This window comes from Sparus aurata, chromosome 9 (genome assembly GCF_900880675.1).
Source record: "Sparus aurata chromosome 9, fSpaAur1.1, whole genome shotgun sequence".
Classification (NCBI taxonomy): domain Eukaryota; kingdom Metazoa; phylum Chordata; class Actinopteri; order Spariformes; family Sparidae; genus Sparus; species Sparus aurata.
In genome coordinates, this window is record NC_044195.1 from 20640214 (window position 1) to 20659682 (window position 19469).

At 41.9% G+C, this 19469-nt stretch overlaps 1 protein-coding gene across 1 annotated transcript in view; it reads left to right on the plus strand.

Annotated features, from left to right (window-relative positions):
- LOC115588213 (activin receptor type-1) overlaps positions 1-16805 on the plus strand; it is a 28670-nt gene extending 11865 nt beyond the window's left edge. The window contains exons 2-12 of the mRNA XM_030428633.1: positions 1686-1759; positions 2376-2630; positions 4777-5049; positions 5284-5550; positions 7723-7928; positions 11430-11529; positions 12340-12486; positions 13421-13696; positions 14693-14890; positions 15479-15609; positions 15709-16805. Of these exons, the coding sequence (XP_030284493.1) occupies positions 1693-1759; positions 2376-2630; positions 4777-5049; positions 5284-5550; positions 7723-7928; positions 11430-11529; positions 12340-12486; positions 13421-13696; positions 14693-14890; positions 15479-15609; positions 15709-15843 (2055 nt within the window). The 5' untranslated portion in view covers positions 1686-1692 and the 3' untranslated portion in view covers positions 15844-16805. The remainder of the gene's footprint in view (positions 1-1685; positions 1760-2375; positions 2631-4776; positions 5050-5283; positions 5551-7722; positions 7929-11429; positions 11530-12339; positions 12487-13420; positions 13697-14692; positions 14891-15478; positions 15610-15708) is intronic.
- The last annotated feature ends 2664 nt before the right edge of the window (positions 16806-19469 follow it).

Genomic DNA, 19469 nt, shown 5'->3' on the forward strand with positions numbered 1-19469 from the left:
AATGGAGACGAAGATAATTTCAATGCCCCATCGAGGGTCTTTCAACGCTAAATGTAAACAAAAACACAGCAAATCATTTACCTGCACTAATTGAAGCCATTAAATGGAGCTTCGTGTCATGCTCCACTTAGTTAATTGAGGTGAGTTATTGATCTGTCAGCCAGTGTGTGAGTCTGAATGTTTTTTGCTCTTTCTACATGAGTGATATATGAGTCAGTATCAAGATAACCAGTTAGACAGAATCCCCCTTTTTTCTGTGCTCCAGACTATTGTCTTTTACTCCTCTGCTTATCTCTTTATCCTGCTTCCTCTGGCCCCCTGGCTTCCACTGCAGCCCAGCCGACCGGCCCCCACCAGCATGGTGCCCTTCTTCCCGCTGTCCCCCTGGGCTCTGACACCAGACACCTCCTTGTCCCACTTCCTTTCCTTTTAGCCTGCCTCGCTGTCGCAGCCCACACGCCTCTCCCACATTGGCCCTGTTCTCTGCCCTTCTCTGACCCACTGTCCCCCAGTTGCCCCTTGGCTATACCTCACTCGCCTCCTCGTGCCCTCCTGCCCGTCCCCTGCCCCCATTTGCCGCTCCCCTCTTCCCCCCTCACCCCAGTCCAAAGGGAGCAGACAGAGCTCCTGATTATCTCCGTGTGGCAGCCTCTGTTTTGTGCTCTGATTAAAGGAGCAGCATGTGGTCTGTGTGTGAGCGGGCCCGTACAGACGCCGCCGTTGGGCTAATGCTAACATTACGTGCTTAATCATTTATGTCTGGGAGACGGGCACAAAGGCCTGGAGGGGGTGGTGGTAAGGGGGGGGGGGGTATTTATCATTGGCACAGATGCACTCAGGCACACACGCACATGCTTCCAAGATAACGGCCCTGGCATAAGCAGGGCACGCTACGGGCTGTGATGCCTCCCGAAAACTTGCATATCATCTTGGTAAATTTGGTGGTTTCTTCCCTCGAGTTTTCCGTGTGGGTTAAACTGGTGGTCTGTTTAAAATCTGGCACGGCGTAAAGCAAACAAATAAACATAACTGCGCGGCGTATGTGGACGCCTTCACAGACGCATTAAATATTGAAGGATTAGACCGTCTCCAGGTCTCTAAACGATAGTATTTGGGCACCCACACTCATTCTCCCCGCTGCGCTCCTCCTCCTCCTCCTCCTCCTCCTCCACCTCCTCGTCGTCGTCGTCGTCGTCATCGTCCTCCTCCTTCTCCTCCTCTGTCGTCTGTCTGCTCCTCTCCCCTCACTGCCAAGCAGCCTGTCCCTCCAACACACACAGACACACATACACGTAGAGGCAGCCAATAGGAGAGCACCAGTCTCCCCATTGCTTGCCACTCAATGCCTTGTTGCCAGGACAACAGGAAGGCATGAGACCCACTTTACTTGAGCGTTTTAAACTTGGTGTTGACTCTTTTTCTGAAAATAAGAAAAGGTCTCCCCCTGTAAAATTGCTCTCTCTAATACTCTTAGGTCGTGAGCAAATTCCGTCGTGATACGTCTGTCTCTTTTCCGTCTCACTGAACAGTGTCCAAAGCAAAGTGAAAAAGCAAATACTAAAACTCATTCTAATGCTTCAGTATAAAAGTCGCCTCGTAATCTTGTGCTTTTGATACAATTTCAGCCTATTTATTAGAGTGCAGCCCTCATTTTCGGGTTTTTCTTTTCTTTTCTCCCCCTCTAGGTCAACGATGACGGCCGAGGGAGTGTTTCTTCTGGTTTTGATCGTCATGGTCCTTCCCTGTTCCAGCTTGGAAGGTAAGTGTCACGAAACGCAGCTTGTCACATCAGACCTAAAGCGAGGGCTTTTGCTGCTGCGAGGAGAGGTTCCTGTTTGCATAGACAGACAGATTCTGGTGAATTTTAGCTGTCTTGCTAGCCTTGCTGTTGCAAAAGATTACAGTAGGTCATACACCATCACTAGAGGGTCCTGAGCACAGACGTTAGTTGTAAAGATGTGTAATGGATGTCTGTGCTCTCCCAGTCACTGCGACTCTTGTTAACATACAATCTTTCAGCCTCTCTGTCTTTTTCTGTCCCCCCTCAAGTCTCTTACGTGCACAGACCAAAAATTCACACAATTTTTTTTTCCTTTCCCCGCCCCTCCTCAGTCTGTCTCCCTCTCATCTGCTGTCTCTCACTGTTATTTTAAACAACTGCAGTGGCAGTGGATTGCGGTGGAAAGTGGAGTTTTTCTTTAGGGTGGGAAGCCGCACTTGTCCTTGTGCTTACGTTGGTTATATGTACGTGAATCCTTACAAGAGGGTTGTCACAATGCATTTGGAAACATATTAAAGTCCTCCTAAAAAGCTCTTCATACTATTTTCAGTGATGTATGCTGGCTCGCTCCATTAATGATTTTGTTCTTTTGTAGGTGATGTCGGTGTGAGAAACTCTGAATGTCTGTGTGACGGAGAGTCCTGCAGCAGTGGGGACAGGTGTTTCGGCCAGCAGTGCTTCACCTCTCTCTCTATACTAAATGGGACGTCGGTTCTTCAGAAGGGCTGCATCGAGGCTAACAACGAAGGGTCCTCACGGTGTGGAAACCCACCAACACCTGAGCTGGTGGTAGAGTGTTGCTACGGGGATTTGTGTAACATGAACATCTCCTTGCAGTCACCGGTGAAAGGTGAGGCATCTTAACACAGTGGTGAAAAATATCCTGGCTCCCATTGGGACAAGTCGCTTATCAGAAGTTCACCATGGGGCCTTTTCATACACGTGTGCTGCATTGGCTTGACTTGATTTGACTCAGTAAAACAGCCCGCGCGGCAGGGATTTGCCTTTCCACTGCAACATGGCTACCAGCTTGAGGGTGTGACATAAATCAAAGATGCGCTTGTCTTCAGTAGTTGTTAAAGGAGCATCTGTAAATACTCTTCCTCCCTGCAGTATTATTGATGAATTGTTGCTAAAAAAGCTCTGCTAACTCAGTTATAAACATGTAATTTCCTTTAAATTATTCACATTTATTATTCTCCACCATTATTTGGGTATTTAAAAACTTTTATTACGAAGCAGCAAATTCAATAAAAGTTTGGTTTTCATAAGCAAATTTGACTCAGCACGACTCCAGGAACGGCTGAAAGCGACCATGATGTAATGGTAAATTAAAGCAGATGTCTGAACAGGGACTCAGGAGAGAAACTTGACTTTAAACCACAGATATTCAGTTAAAAGCTTTCAAGATATAAGATGTTTATTGTCACTCTCGTTGTACAAGTACACTCGTGTGAAAGTATTTTGCTTAGAGACTCAACTACAGAGATGGCAAATAGTAATCAGTAAATAAATTCTAAAGAAGAAATAATAATACAATAAAGAAGAAAGAAAAACAAAACCGAGTATATGGAATAAAATGCAGCAAACGTGCAGATCCAGACTTTGGAATATGTCTTCCTCTCTGTGATACTCAGGGTCTGTACAGGAGACCAGTTTGTTTGAGGAGATCAAACGGGTGGCCGCAAGACATAACCGCAGGCCGCTTGAAAACTGGATGGGTGCGGCGCAGCACAATCTGTCGTGCTTAAACTGGTAATGATAACGCAAATCAGCGCAGCATGGATTGACTCGCCGCAGCCGAAAGTGCCAATGGAAAAGCCCCAATTGATTCTTTTTAATAATGCATACGATCGAAGGAGGACTGTCTCTGTGTTTTCCACAGTTTTCAGGATTTATTTGTGATAGTTGACCCCATGCAAAGAGCTGTGCTGGTGGGAAGCACAGATACTGTATATCTAACATTTCAGAGTTGGCTGCAAAACTGCTTTATTTACAGCCTACCACCAACTTGTGAAATAACTTTACAAACTTTTATTGCCGGCCAAGGAACGTTTCTGTAGACTTGTTAGTCAGTCAGCAGTATCGGCTGTGTTTTCATTGCGACTGGACGATGTGGTTAAAATCAGTAACACAGTATTACAACAGTCTTACTTAACATGATGTGGTGAATGTATACTGTCAAAATCACACTGCAGATAATCTTAACTGTCTTCAACTGTTCATGTGTTAGAGCAGGAACAACTCTATGGATGTGTAAAATAAAAATGTCAATACTTTTCATTCATTCAACATTTAATTTTCATTCAAGTTATTATTAAGGCCAAATTTCAGTGGACATTTGTGAAGGAATATGTACAAATCCTACAAGGTTTGTACAGGTGCTCTTGATCCTTGAAAATGCTTGAATTTTAATTTAGGTGTTTTTGAGGTTTAAAAAGTGCTTGAATTTTAGATGAAGTGCTTGAAATTGTAGCTGCACTTCAACTACTTCATAATAAATGGCTTATTTCAATGATTAAATGGGCCCAGACAGGTTATATATTAAGTGCCAAGTTCACAGACAAGTGACGCATTTTGAAACATTAACCTTTTTTGTGATTTCCATCAGTGTGTCACCCAATCTTTTGGTTGTTTATTGCACAATACATTTGATTTAGTCTGATGAAGTGAAACTAACTTTGAGTTTGTATGAATATGCATATATAAATTAACACACCTGTAAGGTGCTGGAACAGTTTGAAAATGCAATCAAGTTGGGATGAAGTCTGTCTCAGCTCAGCTATGTAGAAAACACTGATGTCAATCAGTTTGAATTAGCCGGTTTTAGAATATCCAGTTTTCTGTCAAAGCTCATGTATTTAAGCTCACTCGTCTTTTCATTGAGCCATTCCAACTTGCGTGTTTTCTGACCTGAGTGAATGCCATTTAATTTAATGGGATACTAATGCTATTGCTCTAATGGGTTTCGCCATATCTCTGTTTCCTCTTATCAGATATAGAAGTGTCTGCTGCCAGACCGGTCCTCAGGGAGCAGTTCTGTGTGTGCGAGGGCGGCGTGTGTGAGCGTGACCATCGCTGCACAGGCCAGCAGTGTTTCTCCTCTCTGAAGATGATTGATGGGGCGGCCGTCCAACAGAAGGGCTGCCTGAGGGACGACGAGGAGGGCAGAGCCACCTGTGCCACGCCACCCTCATCGGCCCATGTTGTCAAGTGCTGCCAGGGCCATCTGTGTAACATGAACGTCACTGTGCAAGCTCCAGGGAAAGGTGACTTTGTACACACTGCACACATTTCTCTTGGCTGCCGTTCACCATGGACCTTATGTCACTAAAGATTGTACAAAAGTTCCGCTTTGGAGCTAATGTTCAGTTTAATTCATGGCAAGACTAAAAAGCTGTGCGTTTTATAGTATTCCAAGAATAACTTGAATTATTTCTTGTCGAAGATTTACTTATTTACCAGCTGTGTCTCCTTCAATCCTTCTTCATCTTCATTTGCAGAGGAGGAAGTGAAGCCCCTGATCAAAGAGGAGCACGAGTGTGTGTGTGAGGGCAGCACATGTGCAACAGGGAATCGCTGCATGGGCCAGCAGTGCTTCTCTTCTCTGACAGTCAGCGCCGGCTTGCTGTTGTACCAGAAAGGCTGCTTCAAGATCTACGAGCAAAGCACGATGACCTGCAAGACCCCACCTTCCAGAGACCAAATTGTGGAGTGCTGCCACGGGCACCTGTGTAACTTGAACAGCACCGTGCAGCTTCCTGTCAAAGGTACAGTAATATACTACCCAGAATGCTTCACAAGTGCAGTCTGAGAACCACCAGCAGATGTTCAAGAGCTCTATCTGTTGATTGAACTCTTTCTGCATTCAGAATAGGGATGATCATGTGGGTTAGTTCTTGCTGGTGCAGACAAAGTAACACACATTCATTCCCCTCCATCATTCTCCGCTGAGAGGACAACGCCATCGCCTGTGAAATTGTCTGCCTCGGCTGTTCTGGATGGTTTCTGTTGGCCTGAGTTACACCTCTGTGTGGTCACACTCCTGGCACCTTATGAAACAAAAATGGGGGAGACAGTGGGCAAACCAAAGAGAGGTTTTGAATATGATTTAGTCATGGTCCACTTCCCGACACTGTCCTCTCCGTCAGAGCCGGCTGACAGGAGCCCAGAGGGGGAAGTCACCTGGGAGTGAAGGAGAGACAGTTATACACAGAGCAATTGTTGCCCTTTTTATTTATTGTTTCACCTTAACTTTTGTCTGTACGGCAATATTTATAATATATTTATACAATAAATACTACAGCTGCATTGTTTTGTTTATACATTGAGGGATTCCATCACCTCAGCATTGTTGGATTTATCAATAAAAAGCCAAGGGATCAGTCACAAAGACCTTTCTCAAAATATCACCATCAGCACCATGTCTTGAGAAACCTCAGCCTTTCTTAATAAATGTATCAATGCAGAGGTGAAAAGTGCAGAAATGTACTCTTTTACTCTGGAAGTCGACTTTTTGGGGGATATAATTCCTTGTGCCACAAAAAAAGAGATGAAGCAAGTGGTGTGCATGTTGCTTTTGTCTCATCCTCACGGTATTCCCATTTGTTGTAAACCTCCCCTCTTTAGGCCTGTCAACCACACCACACAACTGCCAATATCAACGTCAGCAAAAGTTACTGAGGTCATGTGCACATATCGATAAGGCTTAGGTCTGTCTTGTTACGTTGCCACAAATATAACAATCAAGTGAAAAGTATGTTTTTTTAAGCTGTCCAAATACATTCCTTCCCACGTGTTTGGCTCAAGTCTTGTGAGTTTCTTGAGTGTGTCGCTAGTTGTGTGTATGTGGGAGAAACAGTTCATTATTGGGGTAGTTGAGAAAAGGGGATCATTGTCTGTGCTGTAGGCAGAGCTGAGCCGTCTTTCCCTTCGGAATGTTTGGAAAGTGTGAATGGTGGTCAGTTCCTTCGGCTGGCCTCCACTGACTTGATGAGATTCACTTTGTGTGCGTGAGTGTGCGTGCGCGTGAATGCGCATGTGTGCTCTGTGTGCAACCCCACCCTTAACTGGATTCTTAAGATGGTCTGTTGAGTGCTGCAGACCGTGATTTGGTCGAGCCTCAATGCGTGTGGCCCTGTCAGAGGAAAAGCTGCAGGAGTAAACAAGAGTTTACATACATAATTATGGTCACCTCCTCTTCTTGTTGCATCCCTGCAGAGTTCTAGTGGACTCTCCACTCTCCACTCCACTGTTACGTAAGCAGCTTCATTCTGGTCCCGCCCTATTCATTTGGCAGCCCGGAGGCCACATCCAGCACGGAAGCAACCTCAGAGTGGCTCTGCATACATGAATCTGATATATGACAAACTATGTAATCTACATATATATTGTATCTGTCCATGTAGGTCTCACATTCACATTCTTATAGATGTGATTTACATTTAGAGACCATATACTCATACCATGTACCTCATCAGATTGCAAACACGTTCATGCAATGCAATGCAATACAATAAGAAATACAAAATCTCCCAGGGTGGAAACTAAGTGCCATCTTACATATACTGTAGGACAGGCAACAGGTGGGACAATAGAGAATGGCTTACACATCTCAAGGTAGTACAAAATAAGGGGAGAGCACAGCACCATGAATAAGTTAGTAAGTTAGTTATTATGTATGTCAACATTATTTGTGGGTGGATGGTGTTGTGGTATAGAATATTATATTTGGAACCCTCTGTTGAGAAACGCCAAACTTAAGATAAACTTAGAATAAACCTTGGTATTTTTACTACATTAATTTGTGTTGGTTTAATATTTGTCATACAGAATGCTGAAATATTTGCCATCTTCAGACCTTAATCAACCTTTGTTCTGAAATTATGACCCAGTAGTCTGAAGAGAAGTCACACGTTGTAAATGTTTCTCCCCTCACGCAGCTGACGAGGTGTCTAACTACAGCGTGACCACACTGGCTATCGTCATCGTGGCACCCATCATCGTCCTCATCGTCCTCTCTGCCATCGCCATCCTGGTGTTCAGACGCATCCACAACAACCAGATGGAGAGGCTAACATCACGAGATGCCGAGTATGGAACTATCGACGGCCTCATAGCATCCAACGTGGGGGAGAGCACTCTGGCGGTGAGTAGTGTAGGAGGAGGCGGCCTCCACAGCTCATTAGAGAGAATAGTAAAAGAGCAGCTCAAGGCATATTTTAATTGACTGCCATGTTGAATATTAAGCCAAATCGAATCCCAGTCTTTTATCTTAACCCACCTTTTTCCCTTTGGGGTATAAATTGACCACAATCTCCAGTGAGACACATCACGTTTGCTTGTTTGAAATGGTGAATACTAACCGTGCAGTGCCTCCATGTTCCGAGAAACAGAGTTGGTTTAACAGAGTGTTATCAGGCTCATGAGGAGGAAACTATGGAAAGAGACCTAAATTGAGTTGGTTTTACTGGCTTGAAGCACGTGACATGTACAGTGCAGTGTGTACAAGGCTGTGTTGTGTCAGAAAATGTGTATCCGTCTAGGATTCAGTGACAGATTATAAAATATTAAATAACCTGCCTCAGGATCAGGGAAAGGCTTTTTGAAATCCTATATGGTAGATTTGAATTGATTATGGATGGGAACTTGTCAAGCTACACCTTCTAAACATTTTACAGCACCAGAAAACCTCAATAATTTAGATTTAGTTGTCTTCTGGTGCAACCTATTTAAAGACCTTTTAATCATTTATAGAGTGATACCAGATCCAATCGTTTTTTGTTTTTATTTTGGGTGGCATGGTGGCTCTTTTCTGTACACTTTGATCGTAAAGTCTTTATAGTCAAATGTGTACTAACAACAAAGATGGAAAACCCCCTTCGAAAATTATGTGTTGTGTTAACTGAAGGGATTCAGCTGAAGAGTTAAAGTGCAGTTGCATTGGTGGGGACTTCCGCCTCTTCTTTGTGCAGAAGATCATATACAATGGAGTCATGATTGCACAATAAAGCTTGTTTGCCTCTTTTTTGTAGTTTAAATACAGATTTCTGATCAAAGCGGGAATGTGGCACTGCAATCAAGAGTTGAGTCTGCGATTGTCTTAAACGTGGCACAAGTACTGAATTGATGAAACCTAAAGCGGTTCAAAGGAACCACTTTTGTTGTAGTCACAAACATTGTTGTGAAGTTAAAAATGCTACTTAATTTATCTGAATGGCTTCCTTGGTTCTATTGTTTTTCCTTTTTACACACTACAGTGAATTATTTAAAGCACTGTGCTGGGAGCAACATTTTAAAGGCTTAATTCACTGTATTGTTATTTATAGTGCTATTTATCCATCTAAAGTGCTCGGAATAAGTTGCAGGGTTTAGGACATATCGGCCGTAGACATGTCTGCCTTCTCTCCAATATAATGGAACTAGATGGCACTCGGCCCTCTGGTGCTCAAAGTGCTTGAAAGAAATACATTTTGAAGACTCAACAGCAATGTCTCTTTCCAGAAATCATGACCCGCTTTACTCAAGATGATCCACAAACCTTGCTGTGAGCAGTTTCATGTAGGTTTCTCTTTCAGCTGAACTACACCCGGTAACTATATCACTGCGCAGAAGGAAGCATCAGTGTACTCATGTAGTAGAGGCTCGTCCTTGTGTCTTCAGTGAGTAGATGCACACTTCCTTCTGCATGGTGATACGGTTTGCAGGTGTTGTTCAGAAAAGCGTCATCAAGCTCCATTATATTCACAGAAGGCAGACAACTCTGTTGCCAATATTTCTAAAACTCTGCATCTCACTCCCAAAAATCTAGAGGACTAGCACTAGAAATAAGAGGAGAAATGTTTTTTTTTTTTTTTTTTCGGGTGCACTGTCCCTTTTAAGCCTTAAAATATTATAGTGCTTAGAGTCATTGTTGGGTCAACGTCTGTCGCCAAAACTAATTAAAATCAGCAGTATGGATTAACACTTCACACCTTTCCAGAGCATAATCTCAGGAGCATGTGGTCATTCTTATGCAAAATGTATTTAAAACAATGCATAGTTGCTGCATATGCATGAAAATGTGTGTGTTTAGGTGGGTGGTGCAGTTGCCGGATTTAAATTGTTGTTTTGCTCCTTCTCAGTCATTTTTCCCGTCTGTGAGCTGACTGTCTCTGGCTGTTTATTTTCCCTCCACTCAAGCGTGGATTGTAAGTTTTCTGCAAAGTGGTTTATGTTTTGAGGCCCGCTAAACTGATCCAGAGCTGAGGTGGAGTCCTGTGGTCAGGGTTTAGCCTGAAAGACAACCCAGCACATTCACTTGGCTCTCCCACTGTGTAATCAAGTTCAGCAGCAAACCGCTCTCAGTGTTGTGACTGTTGTCGTCCATTTTGTGATTTTGTTTCCTCACAAAAGCAAACGTTGAGCATTAAGATACATTGATATACTTTGTAAGAAGCATTTATTTTACATTTATAGCTAAAATGTGTCTTCTTTGGCTGCCATATAACATTGAATCTCTTTTGTAAGCATGTCTAAACTCCTCAAAGCCCAGATTATCCATTTATCTGTAATTTGGAAACTTGTAAATAACATGTACAACTGTTAAAGTCTGATCATTCAAGTGTGTGTGTGTGTGTGTGTGTGTGTGTGTGTGTGTGTGTGTGTGTTGGTGAAAGAAAAAGCTGATTTTGGCATTCTCTCAGAACATTTCCAAAGTCCATCAATGCACTTGGCAACGGAAAGCCCAAATATGGAGCCACTGAGTGTTTGTTTCAGCATAATTAAAAACTGCTTGGCAGCACCATGAGAAAGAATATTAAAAGGTGGTGTGGCTGTGAAAAAGCAAATCGGACTGAAACACATGTGCTCGTCCCTCTGCAGCCTGCTGCCCAGAAGTCATCTCTGATTATAATGATATTGCAGCGTTCTGATTGCATCCCGCCGCTTAATGGCCTGGCCCAAATATACCCTCCTAAAAACAATCCTCCTGTACCAAAGAGAGGGATTTAAACTCTCTGCAGAGTAACTCATCATTCATTTTATGGCCTCTGCCTTGCATTCCTCTGTTGTGATTCCAAATTGTCTCTCAGGCAGCTCTTGCATTATGCATCTGTTTATCTGAGGCATCACTCTTCTCTGTTGTTTTCAATCCTCGTCCTCCCCTCCCAGTTTAGTCGTTTGTTTTTGCTAGGCAGCTGCTTACTCCACTGCTGTGCACTGCCCCCCTGTGTTGGCACCAGGATGCTGCACGTCTCATAGCCAAGATAAAAATAAAAGGCTTAGCAGCATTGCGCCTGTTTTCGAGTCTGGCCCTCGGATTAGATAAAATCTCCAGCGCCCACACCAGTCACCAGGGAGGGGGGTGGCACTTCTGTTGTTTACTCAGCAGGGGGCACCCTGCGCCTCCCAACACAGACACACACCCACTCACGCACACAGTATCCTGGTACACACACAGCTTGCCACCCTCCATCCCGTGTGGGTGCCACATCAAAGGCGAGTCTCCATCTGAGTCCCAGATGCTCCCTATTTCATCATTTTTTTAAGACTGGAGCCACGGGATTCCTTTGGGGAGGTTTTCATTCAAATAGCCCACATGCAAATACTCACACAAACACATTTAAATATACAAGGTTTTTACTCTTTTTGTTTCTTTCCTCTCTCCCAGGATCTGCTGGATCACTCCTGCACTTCAGGAAGTGGCTCAGGACTCCCGTTCCTCGTTCAGAGAACCGTTGCACGACAAATCACACTCAATGAGTGTGTGGGTGAGTGTCCTGTTAGAGGCTGTTTTCATAATGACAATAGTGCTGGCTCAGAAGACTCAGGCTCCTCATTCATTTCAATGAGGCACTCCTGCTGTGCTGACACAGGCAGTAAAAATGCAGTAAAGTCCTGCTATAGAGGATGACTGCGACTCAGCTCAAGTAAGCCTCAGTTGAGCCATATTTGGTGTGGCAGCATGCTGTGACAAACAAGTCAAGTATGTGTAAGGGCATATAGATAAAATACTTTGTTGGACGTTGTGGTTCTAGAGTTTACCTGGATGTTATTGACAGAGAAGCAAATTATCAAATCTATAATAACTTTTTGGAGTAATCCCTATAACCCATGGAGCATATTGTTGTTTGATAATCTTTCAGATTGGACATTCTCATTCAAATTCTCACAGATCCTACTGCACATTTTAGATTAAGTCCTCAGTGCCAGTGACCTTGGGGAGTACTATTACGTATGTGGAAAAAAAAGTAGTAGAAAGCCATTTGTGTCTGAAGACAATTTATCAGATTACATGCAGCTGCTTCTGGAGCCATGAAAGGTTATATCTATTCATCCATCCATCCATCCATCCATCCATCCATCCAAAGACCCACAGACAACAAATCAACAAATCCAGTTTGCATGATTTTTGGCCACAAGGGGGCAGCAAAACAATGTGACATTTACAACATTTTACTGCGTCTCTTCTTCTCCCTGGAAACTGGAAGTTCAAGAACATGGTCACTAAGCATTCACGTGTTGTTACTTTCATACTGATAGCAAAACACCCATTTCCCCCATGTTTCTTTTCTTCCCAGGTAAGGGTCGTTATGGTGAAGTATGGAGAGGTCAGTGGCAGGGAGAAAGTGTTGCAGTCAAAATCTTCTCCTCCAGAGATGAAAAGTCCTGGTTCAGAGAGACGGAGATCTACAACACAGTGCTGCTAAGACATGAGAACATCCTGGGTACGTATTGTAATTCATGTAATTGGACTCAGTGAGCTGTGAGACACAACAACAATTGTTGTTATTGTTTTTATATCCTTCTGTCCTTCTGTGCCTGTGTGTGAAACTTATATTTAAACAACCCACGTCTAATAAATGCTAAAAATGTTGACTTGAATCGGACTCGGATGCTTAGTTTCTTCTTAATACAGTATAGTCTTAAGATAATACTTGGCATGTATACATGAGGGATTGACCAATTTTCAGAATAAATGTTTTATTTTGTTTTTGTCTGATTGCTGATAAAATAAATTAATTTAAACATCCTACCCACAACACTTTGTGATTGGTAACATGATTAATACTAAACAACACTAAACAATCTGTATCGGCTTAGTAAGTAGTAAAGTTATCAATAACTGTAGTGGAGTCAAGAGTACATTAGCCTCTAAAATGTAGTCAGGTAGAAGTATAGAATAGTAAAACATGGAAATACTCAGAATAAGTACCTCAGAATTGTATGTAATTACTTATTACTCCTTATTCAGAATTTGAACATTCAAGACATTTATTTTTACTGCAAATGTACAATATTGGTTGTAAATATCTGTTATTGCCTTGTAGCTCTGATAAAAACATATTGGTCGATGACTAATATTTGCATAACCAATAGATAATTAAACCCAGCCTATCCTTGAATTGATTGATTATGGCAGGGCATAATGTACAACAAAAAATCAAGAGGCTCTCAATGAAACACATAATATTTTTGATATTTATTCTCTTACGATTTATATTGTATTTATCTCCTGTTTTGAAAAATAAGAAGTAACTGTGCAAACCTTTCTACCTCCTCTTTACTATTTGTTGTTTGTATTATTATATGTTTTTTGTACAATGATGTGTTAATTAAAACATTTTGTGAATAACATAGTTGCATCTCTCTCAATTATAGGCTTCATAGCGTCAGACATGACCTCGAGGAACTCCAGCACTCAGCTGTGGCTGATCACTCACTTTCATGAGATGGGCTCCTTGTACGACTACCTTCAGCTCAGCACCCTGGATGCTTCCAGCTGCCTCCGCATGGCGCTCTCCATTGCCAGCGGCCTGGCGCATCTCCATGTTGAGATCTTTGGCACTCAGGGCAAACCGGCTATTGCCCACCGAGACTTGAAGAGCAAGAATATATTGGTCAAAAAGAATGGACAGTGCTGCATTGCTGACCTTGGTGAGACGACTGACTGACTGTTTATATTTACATACCAGTTTTAATTTCATAGGAAGTGACTATGAACTTCTGTGTGGAGAAATACATCCAAAGTGTCTAAAAATACATAATATGGCAGGTAGAATTTTGGATGTAAATGTTTTACTCCTTGTTAACATAAATCGGCATCAATAAGCAGCTGTTATAAATGTGCGCTGGTTTTAACCACCTTAAAGCTACTGAAGGGGTTAACTGAATGTTATCTTTCCTGGTCACTGCATAGGAGATGCATCTGCACTAATATCACTCTGCTTGCTTCTATCTGCTGAGCCTCCTTTGTTGTCAATTTAGGAAGAACAACCGCTGCTAAATGTACCACTCAGCCCTTAATCAAAAACACATTTAGAGGAACCCAGACCACTTCATCTAATACACCAATGTTCCATTTTGCAGATGCTTGGTTAAAAAATAATTCAGGTACCAGCCATAACTGGGCAACAGGCCCGACATGTTTATAGGCTCGATGTAATGAAGGTTGTTCTGGATGACGCATTTTGCTGTCCCGACAAACACGGTGGCTGTTGTTTGTCTCCCATTGGAGTTGTTCTCATCATCTGAGTACATCCTGAGTGAGGGAACAGGGCTGTTTACGACGACAGGCAAACTCAAATAAACTCAACACTGAAGGTTTGAAGTGTTTTGGTGTTGGTCATGTAGATCACCTCCAGCAGGAGCCATGAAACGGGCTGCAATGACTGAAATCCTGCAGAACTTAATCCTTGAGGGCATCTGCTCATCAGAGTACATCCACAACCAAAATGTCCCATTTTGACACTGACAGGCTCAGCTACTAATTTCAAAATAAAACTCTGGATTTGGATCTAGATTTTTCAGTAATTGAGAAAAACACAAGCAATTACAAAAACCAAACAAAACCAAAAAAAAAACATGTAAAGCTATTTTTATGTGTCTGTTGTCTGAAGAAGACCTTTAAAGTTTTCTGTGTTTTCATGCTAGGTCTGGCCGTCATGCATTTTCAAGACACCAACGAGTTGGATGTGGGGAACAATCCTAAAGTGGGCACAAAGCGCTACATGGCCCCTGAAGTACTTGATGACTCAATCCAGATGGACTGCTTTGAGTCCTACAAGAGGGTGGACATTTGGGCCTTGGGCCTCGTCCTGTGGGAGATTGCCAGGAGGACAGTCAGCAACGGTCAGTATGTTTTTTTTATACAACACTATGCTGTGCGTAACTGTGTCTTATTTATATCAATTACTTTCATCAAGTACAACAACTGGGCCATGTGTTGAGCTAGTAGGTTGAGAATTTGCATTATTTACAGACAGAGTATTGTTTGCAGATATAGATGAGCAGAAAATGTATCCTAAAATTGGTATTAATGTGTTAGTGGTGAGAAAGGAAAGGGTGGTAAAAGTAAAAAAAGAAAAATCTTTTCTGACATTGCTAGAAAGACTTGGCCTTGAAACACACTTCAACACACACTGTTTGTGGGCATCTTATGTGTAATAAAACCTTTTCCTTCATTCACTGTCAGATGAGTTTATTGCTTGATGGTAGGAGCTGGGCTTTCAGCAACACTTCAGTTATTGATTTACCCCAACCACAGCGACCTTGCATCTCTATTTTGTCCCACAGCTGCACTTTAGAGCAACTTGAGGTCAAAACAATCCATTTTGCACCATAATGTAGTTTATTTGTTAGTCTGTGGTCAGTATAACACTTAGTTTCAAGTAATGGGATCTTGAAATTGAATTCTTGCCTGCTATGCTCTACCCGTAGGTATTGTAGAAGACTACAAGCCACCTTTTCATGATGTGGTCCCAAGTGATCCCAGTTTTGAGGATATGAAGAAGGTTGTGTGTGTGGATCAGCAGAGGCCCAATATCCCAAACAGATGGTTCTCAGACCCAGTGAGTAACATTCAAACAGTCAATAACTAATACTGATATCAAGGAATACAAGCATTAGCAATAACACTCATTGATGTATTTCTCCACATTAATTTCCAGACTTTAACTTCCATGGCTAAACTCATGAAGGAGTGCTGGTACCAGAATCCATCGGCCAGATTAACGGCGTTACGCATCAAAAAGACTCTGACAAAGATCGACAACTCTCTGGACAAAATCAAAACAGATATTTGAGTCAGCCTCGAGAAGAAGAGGCAGAAGTACTGAAAGACTTTGAAGACATCCAGAGGGTGGACCATCTTAGAGAAAATCTCAAAAAGACAAAAGACTTGATGGGTTCGGTGCCCTTATAGTGGCACAGACCTGTATTTATTTTAAAACACTTGGCGGGACACATTTTGGCATCTAAAGATAGCCTACTGGGCATTTTTGAGACTGCCAATGGCCTTGGAAATAGGAAAATATCTATTCAACTCATGACATAGGAGCTGGACTGTTAGAAATGTTCTTCAAGGAAGAATCTGTTACCCGGGCATTTGAGTAGGACCGCTTTTGTTAAAGCCGCAGATTCAGTTTGACACATATTTTAGTTTTAACAATGTCTGAACATATTAGCAATTTCACTTCTCTCTTCTATTGTACCGCAATCGTTCATTTATGGCTGATTCTTTTGGAAAAGATTTCACCTTGCCAAACGAACTTGCCAATTTAATCTTGTTAAACAGTGATCACAGCAAGCAGTGTTACGTTTTACTTTTGTGTGTCACGCACCTGTGTTTACAGTGCTGTCGGAACAAATCTCAACAATCCTGTAACGTTTAGTTGTACGGGTGCATCAACAGCACTGTTCTTTTTCCTGAGATATCGTCCGACTGAAGGTACTCTGTCACAGACCTTTTGTATATCACCATGGATTTTACATCGAATTATGTACCTGTTCTATGTTTGTTTCTTCAGCTTTACAGAGACAAATGCTAAAAGAACAAATAAAATATCTGCTAGATGATGCTGAACTCTATTCCTCCAGAAGGCCTGTAAGTAAAGCCTGGGAAGCCTGTATACTGTCTTAACGCGTGCATTGTTGTCTTAATGCGTGCATCGTCAAGTAAATGAAGTCAAACTTCAGCCTTTTTTATTTCTTTAACATTTTATATCAATTAGTGATTTATATTAATTAAATAGAAAAACATGTGGTTTATCTGTCTCATTTGTTTGTCTTGTCAGTCCATCACTTTGGTCACAGTGGCCATCGGATGAGGTAAGAAGGAATTTAGAAATTCATGTTCCCTTGAGGATGAATCCTTCTGACTCTGATGATTCTTTTACTTCGTCTATAAAGTTCGAACAAAGTCTTGAAAGTTCAGTTACAGTTTTTTCAACTGTTATGTTTTCAAGGCTAAAAACTATCCTTTAATACTCCTTGCAAAGTATTCTGGGGACTCATTGCTCACTCAGGTAAACAAAATGTCTTTCGATATCTGAAGCTAAACTTTCCCATCCTCATTTTCATTTTGCCCACTGGCATTTCACACCAAACACAACACTGAATAAACGTGATTAAAAAATAAAATCAAACTCCGTATGAACAGCTGGTAAAATAAACAAAGTGAAAATGTGTGTGTACAGCCTGCTATAAAGGACTTCTTTTAACTTTAGTATTGACAATTACATCCATAGGAAAGTGCTTAATCTGTACAAACCCTTCCTTCAACACTTCATTTAACACCACCAACAAGTTGAAAGTGTTTTATTATTGTCTTCAATTTATGGATTAATTGCCGTGACATGACTACTTTCATACCAGGTCAGGAATACTTGGAATCCTGTAGACTGTGGTGATCACCTGATGTTCGATGTAGCACCATCATCAGGTTAAACTTCTAGTTTGCACAATATTTTTTGTTTATGACCAAATACCACCCAAATTAACAATTTTTTATTCTCTGTTATCCTCAACTACAGAACATGTTGAGTGCTTAAGTTATTAGCAAGTCACAGAGCCACAAAGCCTTTACTTTATTTTACTTACTTGATTTTAATGGGGACCAAATTATTTACCTTCTCATATAAAGCTGATTTTTGCAGCTGTCAACATTGCGGCTAAAATCCGATATTTCAGTGTCTGCCTCCATTTCTGTTGGTCCAGGTCGAAATGTAAGTTTACCTTTCATTTGAAAAATGCAACCCTGCCCTTGTTAACCTTGGGCAGGTTAACAAGGGCAGGTTATCAGCTAATCTGTCATCAGTCCTTTATCCGACTGAGGTTTGTGCAAGTTAAAGTCAGACCATCGCTCTGTCATTTTAGTAGCCTAGCTGTGCTGTTTGAAGTAGCAGATGGATTTATAATTGCGCTTTTTTTCTCAGTACTCTGTCATCTGTAATATTATCTAAAATACTCACCAAAATGAGAAGCAGCAACATGTAGTCATGAAAGAAGATCATGGAGAATGACATAGCCCACTGAATAAAAAAACTAAATAAAAAGGTGTATTTACTTGTTACTTTAAAGATGCACCTAAGTTTTGGGAGAAGAAAGATCTTCACTTACTGAAGTGACTGATTGAAACAAAATAAACACACTTTCTTCTTTTCATGACTGAATAATCAAACTGACCCTCAGGGGCAACACATTTTCATACTGATTTACTTTGTTTATATGTGGCGGACCCTGCCACCTTTCTATCTTCCAGCAGTGTTCTGGGACCTTATTTTCCTCTGAGAACAGCTGGTTTATTCAGTTATGGAAAAAAATTATATTTCTGAGTTTGTATTATTACCTCATTACTACTGTAAATATTATATATCTGAGTTTGAATTTCTTCTGCAGAACTACATAGTGTTCCATTTAATAGACAATTTAAAAAACAGTTGTAGTTGTGAGAGAAAGACGATAACTGTTCCTCCCATTGGGACATCCTCTTTTGAAATGAACAAATCACTGACTGGTTGTTTCAACAGAATATATCTGCACACTATAAAAAGCTCAACATCTGCACTGACAAAGCACCAAATGAATTGATATTCATTTGGAAAAGGTCAAAAGCCCAGATATTTTCCCTGCCAGCTGTAAACAGAAACTGCGTGCGCAGCGGCTATCTTTGGCAGATGTCGAACAGAAACTGGGCTCCTGACGCTTCTCAGACTGATTTATATGCAGCTAGAGGAGTTTCGGGCCAGATGATAACAACACAACCGTGAATGTCTGATGGTGCTAAGATGCCCCGCTCGCATGTATCACCTATCTACACAGACTGTCCTCATATTCAGTGTCACTTGATCCATCCGGCACCCACAGAGCACAGAGTTCTGAGTCAACAAGTTTAAAAATCACATCATGGTTCGTCCACCGTTTGGGATTGAGCTCAGTTCCCTCCGTCACTCTCCTTGTGGTTGCTATGCAGCCTGAACAGCAGAAACAAGTCTTGGTGACATATGGCCTGCTGTAAATAACTTATCGCTTGCAGGTGAGTTGAATGTACAGCATGCTCATCTAGCAATCACCACCTGAAAGTGTTTACTCTCTGCATGGTTGGACAGATTTGGTATCAGTGCTAACTGTCTAGGCACTTTACTTTAGTCGCACTGACCTGAGTTCTGCTCACATCCAGGGAGAAAACCACAGGAGTGCAACACAGACAGGATTACCAGCCAGGCCAAAGCAGGAAGCTGCCAGCCCCTCAGGGGCCTCAAACATGTGAACTGGTCTTTATTAACTGCAAATTTGTTGGGGAATTTGCACCTCTCAAGTACAGTATCAACAAGGATGGCTCCTGCTTTATCACCTCATATTGATCCATCATTATACCTTCATTAGTCTGGTTTATATTAGGCTCATGTGGTGCTCCTTCACAGTCAGTTTG